This window comes from Cavia porcellus, unplaced genomic scaffold, assembly GCF_034190915.1.
Source record: "Cavia porcellus strain 051 isolate PalLab524CR breed Dunkin Hartley unplaced genomic scaffold, mCavPor4.1 scaffold_13, whole genome shotgun sequence".
NCBI lineage: Eukaryota > Metazoa > Chordata > Mammalia > Rodentia > Caviidae > Cavia > Cavia porcellus.
The window spans coordinates 4,900,940-4,920,574 of NW_026947496.1; the positions used below are offsets into that span (position 1 = coordinate 4,900,940).

The 19,635-nt window shown below is 54.8% G+C and overlaps 1 protein-coding gene across 4 annotated transcripts; it reads right to left on the reverse strand.

Annotated features, from left to right (window-relative positions):
* Window positions 1-5,585: 5,585 nt before the first annotated feature.
* LOC100717332 (epididymal secretory glutathione peroxidase) lies at window positions 5,586-16,739 on the reverse strand. Of its 4 annotated transcripts, XM_063259752.1 has the most exons (7): window positions 15,505-16,722; window positions 12,821-12,979; window positions 11,769-12,708; window positions 8,705-8,858; window positions 7,245-7,362; window positions 6,912-7,011; window positions 5,586-6,139 (listed from the first exon to the last, which is right to left on the reverse strand). In XM_063259752.1, exons 3-7 carry the CDS (start codon window positions 11,853-11,855, stop codon window positions 5,924-5,926), a joined length of 675 nt encoding a protein of 224 aa, XP_063115822.1. In that variant the 5' UTR covers window positions 11,856-12,708; window positions 12,821-12,979; window positions 15,505-16,722; the 3' UTR covers window positions 5,586-5,923. The 4 variants fall into 4 exon arrangements, with proteins under 4 accessions (XP_063115822.1, XP_063115820.1, XP_063115821.1 ...); XM_063259750.1 differs by having other exon boundaries at window positions 5,967-7,011; window positions 15,505-16,739; XM_063259751.1 differs by having other exon boundaries at window positions 5,967-7,011; window positions 12,647-12,708; window positions 15,505-16,737.
* Window positions 16,740-19,635: the final 2,896 nt, after the last annotated feature.

The following is a 19,635-nucleotide window of genomic DNA, read 5'->3' on the forward strand; positions in this document are numbered from 1 at the left end:
CCTGCTCGAGCTGTGGTGGATTAGGAGTAATTAACTCTACCTATGTGCACCTAGAGCAGCAGTGGAGTCTTGTTTTTGAAGAGGAGCCTCATCTTCTGGAGGTTCGCAGTAGAGTCCTGGTCCTGTGCAAACCTGACCGCTTCCCATGCAGGATTCTTGTACTTTGCACTACAGCCCTTAAGGAAAGATCAGTTTGAACGGTTCCTCAGGGACAGAGAATAAGGCCTGGACCTTAAGGCTTCCCTCTTTGCCTGTTACTCAGCCTTTTGATTTCCTAAAGAGCTTTAGTCCTGTCCCTTTGGTGTCCCTTGTTATGAACAACAGGCACTTGTTGGAGAAGGAGGTCTGCTTCTGGGAGTTATAGAATTTCTTACTTGTGCTTTATAGATGATTGTTGATTAATTAGAAGGCCCTGGTCTTTCTAGATTGCTGCATAGGAGTGCAGCACCAGAAAGGCATTTTTGGAGTCTGTAAATATTTAGCTTTTTGCCTTTTCCTAATATTCATGCCTAAGTAAGGGCTATGAGTGCCACTTCTTGGGCAGAAGTCCATGGGAACTTTGGCCTCAGTGACCTGTAGTGAACTGATAACTGATTTAACCTTCCTTTTGATGTCTTTTTTTGAAAAAAACAAAAAACTATGGTGGCACCTTGGTTCATGAATTCATTCCATTATTCTAGAAGAAATAGCCATGTTCATGTTTGTTGGAGAGAGATGACCGTGGATGTGTTCACAACCCAGTGCAGACAAAGACAAATTTTGCCAAATGCTTCAGTTCGCAAGCCAAATTGTTCACAAACAAAACCGTTTGTGAACTGAGGCAGGCCCTGTGCTTCCATCAGTGAACCCTGCCCCCTTGGGGGGCTTAGAGTGGCCGGTGCTGATGTCCTTCCTGCTTGCATGTGTCTGGGAAATAATTTATTCATAATAGCGGCTAACCTCAGCCTGTAGGCGTCAGCCAGCCAGGATTCAGAGCAATGCAGATCTTGCTGGTTACCTGAGGGCTACCTCAAAGCACAGCCTGATACTGAGCCATTTCCATGTCAACCACAAGAAACCTTTTTCCCCTCAGGATTAGCCTTGACCTGAGGGGTAGTCCGGACTTCTCATTTTGCCCCAGAATTAGTTTTGTAGCTGCTTCTGTTAGCACAGCTGTAGCTATTGCTTTCCCATATGGTTGCCTCGTATAGTGCCAACAGGGAAAACTCACATTAGCCTTTGCCAGAATTGGGGAATTGACCCGAGTATTCCTAGTAAGTCTCTTCCTAGTACAGGAGTAGGGCACTGGGGCAGTGAAAATCTCATGGCTGAACCTCTGGCCTTCAAAGTAGCATGTCAGAGCAGGTGGGAAAAAGCTCAAAACAACGGATACAAAGCATTATCAGCTGATGAGATTCAGAAAAAGGATTTGACAAAATTGATGACAAAAACTGGCTGACTAGGTAGAGAAGAATGTATTTCACTATAATAAAGGTCTTGTGATATCAGAAATCTCTTCCTCCTAAGAAGAGAAAATAGGATACCCACTATCTGTCTGTATTCAACAGGGTACTGGAAATTGTAGTCAGAGCAATAAGACAAAAGAAAAGACAGTCAAATTGGAAAGGGAAGAATTAAATCGCTGCTATTTGTGACATCATGATCTTTTATACAGAATACTCTAAGGATTCCACCATAAAGCTGTTAGGATAAATAAATGGAACAAGCAGGGTACAGAATCAATCAAAACATCAGTTGTAATTTTTACAATAACAATAAATTATTCAAAAAAAGAAATTAAGAGAAAATTTACAAAAGCAACAAGAATACATACTTAGAAACAAATTTAACCAAGGAGCTGAAATATCTACACACTAAAAGCATAATAAATAGATGAAAATAATTGGTGAAAATGCAAGTAACTAGAAAGATAGCCCATGTTCACAGATAGAATTAATGTCACTAAAATGTTTGTGCTACACACAAATCCATAGACTCAACACACTTTCTTTTGGGCTTAGATGTGAGGCAGAGGTAAGAGTGACAGGTCTTGAAAGCTGTCAGAGTTCTAACATCAAAAATCCTTTCAGCTTCTTATGCTAACACCCACTGAATCTGGGAGTGGTGGCTCACACTTGCAATCTCAACACAGGCTGAGGCAGGAGAATTCCAAGTTTGATCCCAGGCTAGGACACCTAGCAAGACAGTGCCTTTAAAAAAATTAAAACAAGGTTGGGGATGTGGCCCAATTTCAAGGCCTAGGGTACCATCCCCAGAACAGTGACAACAACCAAAATTGAAATTTGTGCACAGGCACACACACACACACAAAAAAAAAAAAACATAGGAGCATTCTTAGTCATCCTGTGCATAACCAGGATGCCTGACCAGGGGCTCTGAACTTCCCCAGGTGACCCAGAAGGGCAACAAGACACAGAAAGCTGGGTTAGTGCAGCCCGCCCTCCTGGTGGGAGGAAGGGAACTGCTCAGCCACCGCAGCACGTTTCCTCTTACCCTGAGGAGGCTGACGCCCACTTCAGCCCGTCTGTTTTGCACCTTCCCAGGGCTGCCCCAGCGCCCTGCTCCTGGAGCTGGAACAGCTTGTTCACTTGGCTCACTTCCGGCTCTCGGTGCTCTCAGGGTGGCCTCGTTTTGGTCTGCATGTGTGAACAATCTCCAGCTTCAGCGGCTCCCCACAATAACCCCCAGCTGGAACCACCCAAATGTCCACGTCCAATAGTATGGGTAAATAAATTGTACCTCCACCGCATTTTATACCGTTCTCTCATGCTGAGATAACAGCTATAATCATTCTCTTGCTCTTAATTATTAGCATTGTACTTATATATGTCTATAAAGATTACTCAGTATGTTCTTTGTACTCTATAAATAAAACCATCTATTTATTTTGTAATTTTTATTGAACTGTAACATTTCATTTTTTGTGACTTCTGGTTTTTCTTATTGCACATAAACTACTTTTGTAAATTTTTAGTCTTTAGGAAAATGCGATAAGCACAAGGATGGAGGAGAGGGAGGGGGAGGAGAAAGGGGAGGGGAAGGGTGGGAGGGGAGGAGGGGGAATAGAACCCGTGTTGCGGTATTGTTTCCGGGTGAAGTCCACAGTGACTTCCTGGCACCCCGCTGCCACCCGCCCCCAAGGCAGCGGACCCAGCTGTAAATAGGCAGTGGCCTAACCGGTGTAACCTGGTCCCGATGCCTCCGTGAAGCCCCTACCCTTGCATGGTGCACTGAGCTTGGGCCACGTGGACACCAGGGGCCCCCAGCGGAGGCCGTGCCTCCTTTGTGGTCTCCAGGCACCTGTGGGGTCCGCAGTGCGCTGGCCCCCACTGGAGGTGACTCGGCGGGGCATCTGCACCATGTTCCCAAGTGTCTGTGACGGGGACACCCGAGTTCACTTTGACGCAGTGGGTGAGGTACCCGACTGGGTCGGCAGGCTGAGGATTCGAATCCCTTGGCTCTCTTCACTTTTTGAAGCCTCTGTAAGAGCTTGCCGCTCGGAGGGGAGAGGCCCCACTTACCAAGGAAGCATGGCTGTGGTCACCCGTGGGGTGGCTGGGCCGGATGGGGTGGACATGACTCGCAGGGCCGCACACTTGACTGCGCTGCCCTGCCCCTTCCTCCATTTCTGAACCCAGTCTGTGATTTTTGTTGGCAGCTCGCGTTTTCCTGTGATTGCCCTGCTGTGCTCTCATCCCTCTGTCGTTTGTCCCCACTCCACCTGGAAAAGAGCCATCTCCCTCCTCCTGGTTATTTCTGATTTTCTTTGTCTTTGATTGTACTTTTATTTTGGATTTCTCATAGAAGAGAAACCATGCTATGCTTATCATCGTTTAAGGCAGCGTAGTACTCCTTAGCCGCCCCTGTGCTGATAACAGACAGGCTGTGTCTGTTAGGAGCTGTGCTGCTGTAACACGGGTGTGCGTGGGTCACTGAGGTGTGACGACTGACTCAGGAAATCCCTGCAAGGGGAACAGCTGGACTGAACGGAGTTTCTGGCTTTAGTTTTTGAGGAATCTCCATACTGATTTCTCAGTGGCTGTGAGTCCACACAGAGCTCAGCTGTGGGCGCCCAGCGCGGAGCGTCCGGGACCCGGCTCGGCAGAGCGAGCGCAGAGCCAGGAGAGCTTCCTGCAAACAGGGAGACACCCGCTGTGTGGGAGCAGTCCACCCGCACCACCACCCGGAAGCCGGGCTTCTGCTTAGGTTCCAGAGCTGGCCAAACAGGGCCGGCTGTGTGGACTCGGGTTTCACCCAGGAAAGCTAAACGCTTTCCACCCCGAGACACTGGAAGACTTCGGCTTTCTGTCGAACAATCGCTGCTTTAGATTCTTAGTATCCAAAATAATAATAATGAATAGAAGGGGCGGGGGAAACCCCCGAAAGGGGGTTTACACAGCTGAGTAAACGAAGGAAAACTAAGGTAGCCCTGCATGGTGCGAGCCTGACATCCCAGGACCCAGGAGGCTGAGGCAGGAGGATTGCTGCTAGTCGGAGCCCAGCCTGAGCTACAAAGCAAGAGCAAGGCCAGCCTGCACTGCATAGCGACTCTAGTCTCAAGAAACAAAAACAGAACAACACACACGCAACAAACCACTAAAGCAATTATTTGAAAAATTTCTTCTCACATCTTTCACATTCGTCCAACATTTGTTATTTTTCATGTAAGATTTTCTTCTACAAATGTTTACAAAGATCAAACGTTTGAGTGTTTTTGTCAAGCATGTTAAACTGTGTGAACAGATCGACCCTCCCGCGGGCCCGTGCCCCGTGTGTCAGGTCGGGCGTCCTCCGGTGTCCTCGGGTGTCCGGTGGGCCCATCATTAGCGGCCCGCCCCGCAGCTCGGCTCCGACGCTCTGGTTTCTGGGCTCCCGCCCTCGCTCTGCTCTCTGGCGCCGTACTCGGCTTTCGTGCGACACAAAGTCCACCAAGCCGTGAAGGGCCAGCTCGGGGCTCCTGCGGGGGGCGCCCCTCGGTGGGCCCTGCTTTCCCGCGCGGGCCCCGCCTCGCTATTCTGGAGCCGGGAATTCCGCCTCCTGGGGGCGGCGGAGGGCAGGCCGGCGGCGCCCTGGGCACTGCAGGAAGGGCTGGGTGTCCCCAGCCCAGCCCCGGTCCCCTCCACGGCCAGCCCACGCCGGGACGGCACCGGAGGCGGCGCGTCCCGTGGAATCCGGTGTCCTACAGCCGAGGCCGGGGCCTACAATGCGGCTCTGCGCGCCTGCGCGGCGGAGTGCGGGGCCCCGCGGGACTCAGCACCTCGGGCCCCGGCGCACCCGCCTCCTCCCCGCGAGCCGCCGCCCGCCTCCGGGGCGCCCCAAGCCCTGGGCACCGGACCGAGCTGCGGCCTCAGGCGCCGACGGCTCCTCCCGGCGGGTTCCGCGGCGCTCGCGGCGGGGGCTCCGGGACGCCGCCCCGAGTGAGCGCTTCCCTGCCTCGGCCTCCCGGGCGGCCGGGAGAGAAGCGGCCGCCGTGGGGGCGCAGCGGGGCGCCGTTCCGACCGCGCGGGGCGGGACCCCGAGGGCGTCGCCGGGCGCCGGCCGGCGTGAGCGGACGCGGGGACTGAAAGGCGCCCCGAGCTCTGCGGTGCTGCGAACACATTTTATTGGGGGGAGGCTGCGAGGCGGGGCACCGGGCGAGGGGGACCCCGTCCTTCAGGAGGCACCCGGAGCCGGGGGTCCGCAGCGCCGGGGGCGGCAGCGCGGCTGCTCCGGGCCGGCAGGTGGGGCCGTGCGGTCGGGGGCGGGGCGGGGGAGGCGGCGCCCCCAGACGGCGGGGAGGACCGGGAAGCCCGGCGCGGACGCCGGGGCGCGGGGTTCGCCGCCTTTCACTGCTCACCGCGCCCATGCACGCCCGGCTCAGCGGGCGGAGCGGGGACAGCTGGGGCGTCAGCGTGGGGAGGGGCGCGGGCCGGGCGGGCAGGCCTCAGACCCCCCGCGCCCGGGGCGGCCGCTTCAGGTAGGCCAGGATGTCCTCCCTCACCGCGCTCACCGGGGCCTGGTGGAACCAGCGCGCCACGGGGACCCCGTCCGGCCCCACCAGGAACTTCTCGAAGTTCCAGCGGATGTCGTGCACTCGGATGGGGTCCCAGGAGACGCGTCTCAGCGAGCCCACGAGCTCGGACGGGTGAGGACAGGAGCGCTGGGCAGGGCAGGAAAGGGCGTCGCTTCTGCCGCCGGGGACCCACCGTCCTCAGCGGCAGCCACTAGGTGCGGGTCGCTTTCCTGCGTCCCCTGACCCGAAAGTCCTCCCCGGTCCCCGTCAGGCCGACTGCCAAGAGCCCGGAGGGGTCAGCAGGGCCGCACACAGTCGGCCCGCGGCCTCTGCGTCTCCTTTGCTGCAAAGTGAACACTGACACACAGCCTGAGGCCCGACGGGCCAGGAGCATTTCAGTGCCCGCTGGGGCGGCGCTTCACCGCTTAACTGTGACGGGAGCGTCCTAAGCGAAAGGGGCAAGCCGCTCACAACCCCCAGGCAACAGCCGTTTGCTTAGGACGGCTGTTTTCTGTAGATTTTACCAATCCTCGACAGTGCCCAGTCCCCACCCGCGGCTGCACTGAGGAGCAGCTGCCCCTGCGCCCCTCGGGGTCCTTTCAGCCCCGCTGTGCTCTAGTCCGCAGGTCAGGGTTTGTGTCGGTGCCGCTACATCGTGCCACCCTGCTGTGCTGACCTCGAGGGCGGGAGCTGTGTCGCCTTTCAGCCTGCTAAGGTCGCAGAGGTTCCTCGACGTCCCCAGTGCGCAAGAGCGTCCACCGGGACAGCTGCCCCCCTTCCCTTCATCCCACAGAGCAGGGCCCAGGGTCGCAGGGGCGGAATCCAAAATGCCACTCCTGGTGCCACCCAGGTCGCTTCCCCCATGCCAGCTCTGCACTAAGAACAATCCGTACAGGAGGCCTGCTAGGGAGTCACTCACCTTCAAGAAGGTGAAGATTTTCTGTTCGTTTTCACCATTCACATCCCCTTTCTCGAAAAGCTGGAAATTGGGGACGAATCCTCCCCCTGGACGCACGTGCCTGTGACAGGTGCCGCAACACAGAGGCGCGCAGGTGACAGAGCGTCGTGGACAGAGAAGGTAGGCGGCAGGACTGGGTCACTGCGGGCCTCGACCCCTCCTCGAGTTTCTGTCCAACATCCCTGCCCCCTCTGCCCACAGCCCTCCCTAAGGGGTCCACTCGCAGCTGCCCCACCCTTGGCCCACCCTGAGGCCAGGGCAGGCAGGCAGGGCGCTGGCTCAGGGGCCACTCACTTGAGCCCAGGAAGGATTTCACTGTTGTCTCCGGGTTCCTGCTTTCCGAACTGGTTGCAGGGAAAGCCCAGCACCACCAGGCCAAAGGGCTTGAGCTCCTCCTGGAGGGCATTCAGTTCTGCAGTAGGAAAATCACAGGCGCTGGCTTGGCTTAGTGACCCTGCTCTAAGGAGGAAGACCTGGCTCACGCCAGAGGACAGAGGCCCCGGAAGGGACAAAAGCCTGCGCACTGCAGTGCCACTGCAGGTGCCCAGCGGCTCTCCCACCCATGGAGCACATCAGTCACTGAGGCCCTTCCCCGGGGTGGGAGACAGTTGTGCCCCCTCCCTGAGACAGAGTGGCTCCTGTGCACTTCCTCAAGGATGGACCCGTCACCTGTGGGAAAGCCAGGTTGACCCGCCCTACGAGACACTCGCCCCAGTTGGTTCTGTTAGGGATTGGAGTGGGGCTGGGGCACAAAGCTCCTGCCAGGCGCACAGCACACAGCACAGGCAGGGAAAAGCCAAGGCTGCCAGCCGGGCCCCTGTGGGCCTCAAAACTGCATCCACCTGGGAGGCCTTGACTGTGAACCAACACAGCAGCTTCAGCCACTGCCTCCCCCCAGGAAGCCTGACAAAGATGGACACCTGCTTGGTCACCCACCAAGCATGGCCTCAGCCCAGCCGGCTGCACTTCTGTGCTTCTCTGGAAACATCAGAGGCTGCTTGCGGTCTCCATGTGATCCTTGGAACCACCTGTACCTGCTCCTGTCCTGGGCCTGTGGGTCACCCCTCCCTGCAGAGCAGGGGCAGAACTGGGGGCCTCAGTTCCCCATCTGCTGTGAGTGTGCTGAAACCTGTAGCAGCTCCTCGGATCGCAGACAGATTATTAATGGGCCAGTGAGTATGAGTCAGTCTTTAAAAACGAGGAAACAGACTGAACTCAAAACTGTTCACTCAAAAACAAGAGCAGATTGTGCTTACAGTATGTCACGAACAGGGAGAGCAGGCAGAAAAATTGCGACTTTATGAGCATGATGATACCTGTTGTATGAAAGGAAAGTCTGGAGGTGGAAAGATTTTGCACTCCAAGTCTTTTAGTTTCTCTGAACTATTTTTTTTTTGCACTGGGAATCAAACTCACAACCCTGCACTTGCCAAGCAGGCACCTGAACTAAATCCCCAGCCCTGGCCTTCTGAATTTTGAGCCTGTCAGTGCATCACTTCTGCTAAGCACAAGGTAATCAGAAGCACCAGATTAATCAGAAGGCACCAGGTAATCAGAAATTCCTGTCTTCAGGTGTGCAGCCCTCAGTCTGGTGCCTCCCCCGTGTCTGAAGCCAGTCCCCCTGGTTCGGGCTCTGTGTGACCTGACCTCTGGACTCTGCGTGTTTTTCGTGGATGCCGTGAGCGGATTTCCAGGGATGGCCCGGGGCACGGCCACCTGGAGCACAGTCCCAGGGACTCAAGGTCTGACCTTACCCGGGTACTGCGAGGTGAGGCCGCAGTAGGTGGCCACGTTGACGACCAGGATGAGCTTGCCCGCGAACTGGGAGAAGTGGACAAGCTCCTTCCTGCCGAGGGTGACAGCCTCATAGTTGAAGATGGTGTCATCCACGTCTTTGAAGCAGTCCATCTGGAAGACGGTTCAGGGCGGGAGCATCAGTGGCTACGGTCCTGGTGCCCGCGTGATCTCCCAGAGGACTCAACAGCAAGGGACTCAGAGCACAGCTACCTCATCTAAGCGGTCAAAGGTGAGAACAAAATCTAGGATTTGCACTTCAAATCTAAGGGGTTGTTGAGCAAAGAGCTGCCATGTCTCTTTCCTTTTTCCTGGAATAGGAGGTGTGTAGGTATGCAGGGCGGTGGGGTGGGGGGACTGAGGGCTTCTGTGACGGGGAGGCTGGTGTCTGGATTGAATCCACCTGCCTGGCATCTGCAGGAAGGCGTGGTCTGGTTGGCCAAGCACCACATTAGCCTTGCTGCCTCTGTTTCCCGGGCCGTCTGACTTCTTACCCCATGACAGTGTCAGGCACCAGTGTGGCTGTTCAATGCCTCAGTGAGCACGGCAGCTCTTCCCCAGGACCATTTCTCCCCAGTAAAATACAGCTATTCATCTCGATGCCTGTCGGGACCTGGGCAGTCCTCCAAGCATCACACCCTGGAGTCTGATGTCTTTCCTCCTCCTCTGTCATGGATGCCAACCTTGTGAAGCCCCAGATTCATATCACGCCACAAAGGGCACAGCCAGCCCCAGAATCTGCCAGTTGATCACTGTGTCTAGCAGCATCCGAGCCATCCCACACAGCTGTCTTTAGGTGTCTGGGGTGCTCCTCTGTCATCAGCACTGTCTCCTGTTCCTTCTCAAGCATCCTGACACAACTGAGCGATATCAGAATGAAAACTAAGTTCTACCCCAAATTCACAGTGAGGTTCTCTGCTAGATTCCTCCTCCAGCAGGCCCCGTCCCATGCCTCTTGTCTCCACCCTTGTGGGACCTGTGCTCCCCAAGGTCACCGTGCCCACCAGCTCAAGCTGCCCCTTCCCTGAGCTGGCAAGCTGAGACTGCTCCCAGATATGAGCAGTGTAAAGAGGAACGGTGAGAAGCCACACACCAGACCATCTCAGGAGAAAGAGGCAGCAGAACCAGCCGGAAGACAGACAAGGCCGTTCTTTGATCAGGAAGGTCCAGACCTAAAGACTTCACTTGACTTCTTAGAAATGCAGTGAAATGCAGCTGTGCTCGGAGTCCCTTGCTGTTGTGCTGAAAACCACAAAGGGTTTTAGACAGACCCACTTGTCCCCACCCAGAAAAGAAGTAATTCAAAATCCACCTGCTTTCAACCCTAACTCCCGCTGATCCTATCACTGTCATACAGACTGTAGCTGTCCCGTCCCTCCTTGCAGGGAGAAAGTGTTCTCTCCATGGGCTCCTGGTTCTCTTCCTAAATGCACACACATCTCCATGTGCCTGGACCCTGACGCATGCCAGGAAAGCACCATGTCTCCATGGTGCCTGGGTCCAAGTTAAACATTTTTAAGAATTTGCCTTTTTTGTACTTGCTTGTTTTCTCACTGCTTGCAGAGAAAATCACACTGAGAACCAAGAAGCAAGTCCTTAGCGGGACCCAGAACCTGAAATTCCTTCTGCTCAGTCCAGCTTCTCCTGGTTCCTGCTGCTACTCCGCACCAGCACCACCAGATACAGCTCTGCGTCAGGGTCTGGGCACATGGAGATGTGTGTGCATTTAGGAAGAGGACCAGGGGCCCATGCAGACACAGCTCTCTCCATGCAGATTCCAAGTCCAGAGTCTCCGGGCCCAGTGAAATGGCACCAGCAAACATGAAAACTGTGCCAATTCCAAAACTACAGAGCCAGCTTTAGAGTGGGCCAAAGATCATAACAGAGCTGCCCGCTGCAGAATGTATTACATGCTTAATATTTGTTGCTCCCTCCAAAAGCCAGAGATCATTACGCATAAGTAACAGATGTTGTTCTGGACACGGCATGTGAGAGGCCAGCACCATCACCGGTAGTGGAGGAAGGCGGACAGATGGCAAATTCATTGTTATATGGCACAGGAGAGGTGGGTGGGCCCCGGAGGAGAGAGCTGTCCTGATTCCATTCCCCCTAGGACACCCTTCCCAGGACGTTTAATGGATATGTGACCTGAGTCATAAACTGAACAGGACGAAGGCCAGACTCTAGGATAGCTGGCGGGAGGCCCAGTTGTGTTAAGTCCTCCTTGCCTTGTCTTTCCAAGTGTTTCATGTTATTCTGGCAACCATTATTTAACCCTGAAGCCTGTGCAGGCAGGGGTCAGCAGACCAAGAGAACCAAGAAGCCTGTCCTCAGCCCGAGCTGACAGGTCTGTGGAGACTCAGCCTGTCTTCCCAGCCTCACTTCCCCACTCCCAAAGCCAGAGGGGATGCTCCTGGTGCTGACCTGGCTGCGGGGCGTCTGGGGCTGCTGCTCAGTGGAAAGGGAGCAGGTCAAGAGGGTATGTGTGTCATACACACGCCCTTCGGGGAACTATGCATGCTCAGCTTAAGGCTGGCTTGTTTACCAGAAGAACAGTAGAGAAGAAAGGCTTGGGGACCCATAAATTGAGGCAGGATGGGAAAAATATGGTAGCTGGGAAAGAGACAAAAACTGCAACTTAGGAACACCAACCCAGCCTGCATGCGTCAGTGGAACCCCTCCTTCTGTCCTCACTAGTGCCGCAGTTTGCACCCCAGGCCCCACAGACATGCCCAGCTGGAGGACACACCCTGCTCCAGCCACGCGGGCTCCTTCCAGCACTTTCCATCTCTGCTTATTAAGCCTCCCACTGGCAGATGCACCCTGAAAACTTTGTTCTGTGCTGGAGGCAGCAAACCTGGCCCCTGCCCTGTGGGTAGGATAGGTCAATCCCCATCTCTACTTCAGGGCTCTCGGACACCCTGACAGGTGACAAAGACACAGAAAGCAGAGTGGGAATCCTGCAGGAAGGCGCAGACTGAGGAGGGAAGGAAGCCCCGCAGCCCCTCTCTGGAGCGCACCCACCTTCATGGCTTTGGGCCTGGGGTCCGGCTGCACCAGGCCAGCCAGCAGGAGCAGGAGCAGGCAGGAGGCAGGTAGCCTCAGAGGCATGGCAGTGGCGATGCCTGGCAGAGGCCAGGTCTAGATATCTAGGCGCAAGGACTCCGGGCCAGCCAATAGTGTGGTGCAGAGCCAGGGGACACCACATCCGCACCCACACACCCCTCAGGCGCTGGGCCATCTGAGCCCACACACACCCCAGGCCCTCCTAGACCCGTGGTGCGTGGCGAGGACGTGGGCGAGGCACAGTCTGGCAGGATTAGGGGAAGTAGCGCATCCTGATGCAGCCGCTCCTTGGCCCTGGGCTCTTCGTGCCCTTGATGAAGTTCAGTGGACTCTGCAGTAAAGCAATGCTGGAGAGCCCTGTGCCTGGTGCGGGAAGGCGGCCGTGCTCTGAGCCTGCACTGGGACATCCCTTTATGCCCAGGAAGCTACTCTGAGCTCAGGAAACCAGGGTTGATACAGTGTTTATGAACATTTTTTATGAACATTCACCTTGGAGTTGCAAAGTAACTTCCTGTCCTTGGTAGCTGGTCAGAGATTCCTCGGGGGCTTTGTGTAAGAAGTTCACAAAGGTAAGTTCTTAATTTAAGCCCATCCCAGCCAAAGGCGGCACGGGGCGGGGGTGTCTGTAAAGGGCATCCCCTTCCCTGAAATTACCAGCTTGGGGCTCTGGCAGCCAGGAGCACTGAGTGCCTTGCTCTGGAATTAGATGGCCTGGCGGCCAGATACCAGAAATGCTAGACATCTGAGTCTGTGGAAACTTTCTTCTTGCAAGGCCAGGGTGGCAGTGTCACCAGGGAGACGGAGGAACAATCGGGCAGGGAAGTCTTCCCACACACCTCGTCTGCACTACGCGTAACCATGAGCTCGGATACGCAGGGGCGTCCCAGTGGTCTGAGTCCTAAGAAATGATAATAAGTATATTACATACTTAAGTTTGCATTTCTCAAGTGGCAGCAAATGCTGTTTTGGACCCCTTCCCTCTTCATCCCTCAGGCCTGCTGGCTAGCTACCTGCCTAACAAGGATGGGCCTCCAGGTCCTCCAGGACTGTTGCCCACTTTCCCGAGTAGACAGGACCCTGAGTGCAGGTGTGGCCTCTCAGATGTCCCAACACCATTCTTGCACTGTGGTGAACTCAGCGGAACAGACTGCGCCAAACAAGCTTAAGGACTGCAAAAAGAAGACAGGTGCTGTTATTCTGCTGTGTGTTATCCTGGGCTTTAACACAAACAGGATAGACCTCTGAGGTCTGCCTGCGAGTCGGGCATGAACAGTGAGAGCCGCTGCTCACAGCGCAGGGAGGGGTGGCCCAGTGGGGTGTTCATCACACAGATGCTTCCATGAGCCCCAATCCGTGCGCGAGAGCCCTAGACCCAGCGAGGGCCGGCATCAGCCCCTGAAGACTAGGCTTCCCTGCCCGGCTGTTCCTCGTCTCCCTGGTGACACCGACGCCCTGGCCCTGCAAGAGGGTCTCCACAGACGCAGTCGTCCAGCGTTTCTCTGGGCAATGTGGCCACACAGCAGACACACGCTTCCTGCTTTTGTTCTGCCTGCCCACAGATTGGTGTCTCTGTGCAGTTTGGCCAAACTAATAAACTCACTTTTCCATACGTAAGGGCCTTCCTCAAATTCACACTACGGATGGCAGGCAGGAAAACAAATCCAGATAGCTCAGGGCCAGATGCAGGCCTCTCACCGGGCTCCCAGCCACAAGACCCACAGGAAACGGGCACCAGACAGGAAGCCAGACACCGTCTGGGGTTGGATGCCGTGTTCTTTCCCACTGACCACCAAATAAGTATGAACAAGGAAAGACATAGCCTGCACTTATCAGATTGGCACCAGCTGAAAGGAGCAGGGACCCAGCCTGGGGGCCAGTGGGTGGCCGGAGTACGTGGGGCATGTACTTCCCAGTACGGCCAGCTTCCGTGCGACACTCACCGGGTCTGTGTGCACTCCCACTTAAGAGTAAATACTTTTGTTTTTTTAACTTTTTACTCTGGAGTAGTTATAAATTTATAGGAAGTTGCAAGCGCTTCTCTTAATTTCCTATAAGGCTGAAGGCCCAAGAAAAATCATGGAGGTGAGGTATAAGAATAAAACGATTTGTCTCCTTGGGACATGAGTCCTTGCCCAGTCAGCAGCAGTTTCCAGCTGCTGCTCATGGTGCTCAGAATAAGGGAATCAATAAAGGCAGACCTGGAGCCCTGGGAATTGCTGGGCCCCTCACATAAGTATTGAACCATGTCCCCACCAGCCTCCCTCCACCCTATCTGTCCTCCTGTGTCCATGGAGACAGGCAGGTAGTTAGAGAGGACCATGGGGGAACCCAGGGGACTGTACTTTGCTGGGCAGAATTAAGCAGAGAAGCTGATGGGTTCTGCCAGCCCGGGCTTAGCTGTCTCCAACACCGCATCCACCCAACTTGGCAGCACCCAGTTGGGCCCAAAGCCCTGCAGCATATTCTCCAAAAGTAACTTCTGCGTTCTACTTCTGGAAATAAACCTCCTGCTCTCTTTTGGCACAGGCCCTGAGCCCTCTCCAATCCCAAGACTTCACGGTCAGCCCAGCTCCATAAACGCCACTCCCCTGCTCCCTTCTTAAGGGTCCTTGCAGTCTCTAGCAGCCCTCCCACACCCGCAATAAAGGCTTTTTAAAAAATCTTTTTCTCTCTCAACTGCACTAAAAAACCTAACAGAAACAAAGACTTGAACACATGATACTCATATGATCACCTGTTAGATTTCAGATAAAGACACAGGCCTTGTATTTCTAGAACAAGGTGATGTCAAGAAAGGAAATATCTGTAAAGACTCTCCCATTGTGGGCTGGGACCTGGATTAAACTAAGAATTTCTGTTTCATAAATCTCCTTTCTAAATTTTTTGTGGGATTAAGGCCCTGAGGCAACAATGACCCTAGAAAGAATGGGAAGGCACTTTCGCAACTCCAAAATCACTTCTAAATCAGGCCTGATAAGCATCCTAATCCCCCCAGTTGCCTGGATCCCAGGAGTACCTGTGCCAAAAAATACAAACATCCAGGCCTCCCCGGAGGCAGAGGCCTTTGGAGCACTGCCCGCCATCCGGAACCCAGATCCACTTCACAGCGCAGCAGCCTCCGTGGACTTCTGCCAGCGCCTGGCTTGAGAGAATGAACAGGTCTGGGGAGCTCTCAGCCGCTTCCCTGGTGGTCAGGATGGTTTCTTGGTGACCTCTCTCTTACTACCAGACCCCATGATTTCCACATTGGCTTCCTGTCCCTTACCACACAGGCACAGTGTTGTTTAGTGCCTACATTGTCTGGATGCCCAGAAACTTTTCTATCCCTATCTGGTTACTAGCTCCATGAATTTCAAAAATGACTCATATTTTCCTACGAGGACATCAGTTTCAAAGGACTGAGTTTAACTCTTAAAGTTATGACACGTCGTCATCATTAGGCTGTGCATGAGTTTTCTTGTTGTATTAACTTACACCAACAAAACAAAACACAGTTGTGTGTCCAGTGCTGAGAGGACAGGTTTTAGGAGTGGACCTCACCACCCCAAGGCTGGCAGCCTTTCTCGAGGTGTCACACAGCCCTTGTGGGGTGACCACAAGGTGGACGCTGATGTGTGCTGGCTGCTCCTGATGCCCTGGAGACCCAAGAAAAGGCCGCAGTCATCGGTGGCCAGGCCCTGGGGAGACCACTCACAGCGACGCCGAGCCAGGTGGGGTCAGGAGCCTGCTCCCCGAGCCTGCTTCCCACGCGCGGCAGAGGATGCGGAGCTCGGCTTGGACTCTGAGCTGTCCCACAGCCCAGGCGGCCTGGCGAGTTCTCAAGACCACTGAGCCTTTTGGTAACCCGGGCCGCGATCTCCTGGGGGGAGGGGGGCGCTAAGCCGCGGAGCCGGCGCCAACCTCCCGGCTCCTCGGGCCCAGGCCGAACCGCGCCCGCCCCGCCGCAGCTCAAAGGGCTGAGGATGAAGCGATCGGATCTCGGAACAGGGGATTGATCCCCCGTCCCTCCCGGGGCGGCGAGGCCAGGAGGGCAGCGCGCTCTAAAGTCAGGACGGTTACACAACCCCCGCCGCCCCGCGCGCTCCCCAGCCGGGCCTGGCCGCGCGCGGAGGGGGAGCCAGGCGTCACGCCCCACGCTCACGCCCCACGCTCCACGCCCCCTCGCGGCTGCAAAGCCCTCCTTCCTCGGCCACTCCTGGCCCCGGAGAGCAGCACCGACCTAAGCCCGCCTTGGGGCGGTGCCCTCTGCGCCCAGCCCGCCTCAGCCGTCCCGCGGCGGCTTCCTCTGGCGGGCCTCGGTCGGCCCCACCGCCGAGCCGCGCACCAGCCGCCTGGCCTCGGCCTCCGGAAGGCTGACATCGCCGCCCGTCTCCGCGCTCGGGCTCTGCGCTCGGCCCTTCCTCCGGGCCGCCCTGGGGCGCCGAGCCCCCGGCCCGACACTGTCTTGCAGCAGCGGCGACTGGAGCAGCTGCTCAGCACCTCTCCAGAACCTCCACCCGGGCCGGGCCGGGCCGGGCCGGGGCTCTGCCACCCCCACCTCCTCCTGCTTCCCCACCAGCCTCGAGACAGGAAGGGTCTCCCCCACTTTACTTGGCGCCCAAGTGGCGGGGAGCTTCGTGATTGCCCCGACCCCGGGGTCAGCGCAACCCTGCGGGGTCACAGCGTGCCCGGCTGCAGGACCGGAGCAGCTGCCGACGGTGGCGCAAGCGTCCCGGGCCCTGAGCAGGCTGGCGTGGCGGTGACGTCCCGGGCAACTTGCACGCGGGACCACCGTCACGTGGATATGGCCCACTGCGGGCTGACAAGTTCTCGCGTGTGTGTGACGCTACCTATGTGCGAGTCATTTAGTTGGAGAAGATGAGGAAATCCCACTGAGAGTACCAGGAATGTGACTTTGTATCAAACCAGATTTTAGGTGCAGATGTTCATGTCCTGAGCCATACATCAAAGAAAAAAAAAAAAATCCAAGTCTACGCTTAGCCATGAGGTCTGCCGCTTCCTGATTTTAAAGTGCCTTACTTACTATTATTATAATCATCATCATTAGGCTTTTTGAGTCAGGTTTTTGCTATATAGTTCAGGCTGGCCTTGAACTCTCAGTGATCCTCCTGTCTCAGCCTCCTGAGGGCTGCCACTGCAGGCATGCACCACCACGCCCAGCCATTTCATGATCTTAAATATGGTGGGCACAGTGGTGAATGCAATCTCAGCACTTGGGGGCCCAGAAGATCTCAAGCCATAGCCCAGCCAGGCAACTTAGCGACTACAAAAAACAAACAAAAAAAGGCAGCCAGGGAGGTAGTACAGTGGGAAGTCTCTGGTTAAAAACAAACAAACAAACAAGAAAGAAAAAGTCTGCTCCTTGGAGGTGAAGCGGGAGGTAGAGAGAGACAGTGTGTGCCCCTCAGGCCGCGCTCCTGTGAGTTCTGCCTGGTGGCCTGGAGGAGAGGTAGGGAGAACACTGTGTCCTCGCCCAGCGGCAGGAGCTTAGGGACCCGCAGGGTTCCAGGCTGGACCCCAGAGAAGGCCTGAGGCGAGGGAAGAAGGCAGGCAGAGGAGGAGGGAGGAAGGAGAGAATTAGGCGGCAGGTCTCTGTGCTCTGCCCCACAGGCCCTGCGTTCTGATCTAGGGGTGCTTGAGAGCCAGCAGCAGACAATGCTTCGCAGATTTCAGTCAGCACCAAACCTACTTCAGTCTTCCAGGTCTACAAGTGAGTCACAGTGCTGGCTCTTAAGATTTCGTACTGGAGCCGGGCGCGGTAGCTCACGCCTGTAACCCTAGCACTCTGGAGGCTGAGGCAGGAGGATCCTTGTGAGTTCAACCAGCCTGGGCTACAAAGTGAGCTCAAGGCCAGCCTGAACTGCATAGCGAGACCCTGTCTCAAAAAAAGACAAAAGAAAAAAAAAAGATTTTGTACTGTATTTCCTTGAAAATAAGACCTAACCAGAAAATAAATCTAGTGTGATTTTTCAGGCTGCTCCACCCTGAAAATAAGCCCCAGTTAAGATTATCGGCCCCACTGTAACACACAAGGGACATATTGAATTATAAAGAAGTAAAATTTACATTAATATAGATTGTAATTATTTATAAATATCCAAGTGAGCACCTTTGGATGAGAGGCAGACAGCTTTGTAAACAGATGAACTCAAGACTTACTGGCAGATGACGACATACAACGTGCAAATGACACCCACACTTGATAGCAAGTGGACATGGTTGTGCCTAACGCAAACCTTCAGAATCCAGGGCAATGAGTGCTGTCAGGCACACACTCAGTGCCCTCGTGGGAAATAAAAGGTTTCTGAAGTTTGGTGCCTTCATCACTTCTGCAGGGACCGTCACTCTTAGCTGCCACCTTTTTGCTGCTGCTCCTGTCCCCAAATCTTCAATGAACATTTTAATGGAAACTCCATGAAGTGTGGCCTGCAAGAGGTTGTGAGGTGGGTGAAGAACGCATGGGATGAAATCACGACGGCTGCGTGGCTGCTGCACTGTGAGCCGCTCGTGGACCAGAAGCGCCCAGTCTATGCTGGACGTGGGGGAGGGGCCAGCAGTTCTACACATAACAGAGTGGCAAGAAATTCAGGCCAGAATTTGGGGACTTGTCACAAGATGTTCCAGAAGATGACATGACTGTATTTGAATAAATGTAGATGTTTGTACATGAAAAAATAAGACAGCCCTGAAAATAAACCCTGTTTCCTCTTTTGGGTCAAAAATTAATATAAGAACCAGCTTTTTTGGGGGGTGGTAAGTGTAATACATGGGATTTCAAAGTGCTGATTTCATAGAAGCACAGTACAGCGATGTCACCAGAGGTCTCTGGCTGGTGGGGTCCTTGCTTCACTGACCATGGAAATGTACACAGACACGACTGCACCATGCAAACTAACTGAAAAGTTACAGAAAACAGCAAGTAATCTTAGCTTGAGGAGGAGAAAAGGTGAAGGGCAGAGTTCTGATGGAGAAGATGAGGTGGCAGAGGAGACAGGGAGACAGAAGAAGGGACACCCGTCCACAGGGAGACAGCCCACTGTAAGGGGCGCTCTGAGGGCCAGGGCCTCCAATCCCATTCCTTAATCCATCGAGGGAGAGGACAGTTAGGTCTCCGACAGGGGAGCAGTCCCCACCTCTGTTGGGGGCTGTCTCCATTCTGAGGAGGCTTTGCTGGGATGCATGGCGTTTGCAGGTTCCTGGCAAGGCCTGGAGACTTTCAGGCGTCGGTTCCAGGGGTTGGAGCTGGCAGCGGAAGCTCTCATGGATCTGCCAATCTCTTATCTTGGAGGGGGTAAGAGAGGCTCTGTAATTTCAGGGCTGGTTACCCTCAGGCACCAGGTGTAGACAGGCGCTGCTTAATGATTAACTCACCCGGTGCAGAGCTGAGTGGGAACGCTGCCCAAGCCCTGAGTGATAAAGGTGACAGCTATGAATGAATGAAGTCCTGTCACGCTCTACCCTGTATGTAGTTAGAGTCAGTTGCTGTAGGTTTTTTTTAGCAGAAGCAGCTTTCAAGTCCCTTACCGCATCAGAGGACGACACACACCATTCTTGCAGTGACTGACGGGCTGAAGGCTGGCAGCCTGCTGCATCTGTTCCTTAGCGGAACCCCCAACTGTCTCCTTTGCCCATCTAGTTTATTCTTGGAGACACTATGGTAGGGGCATCCTGGCTTTAATGATGCATCTGATTTTTTTTTTTTTTTTTTTTGTATCAGAGATCAAACTCTCACGCTCGCCAGTCAGGTGCTTATACCACTGAGCTAAATCCCTGTCCCTAAGGCATCTGATTTTTAAGGTCCATAAGTTTGTTCTTGGAGAGTGAA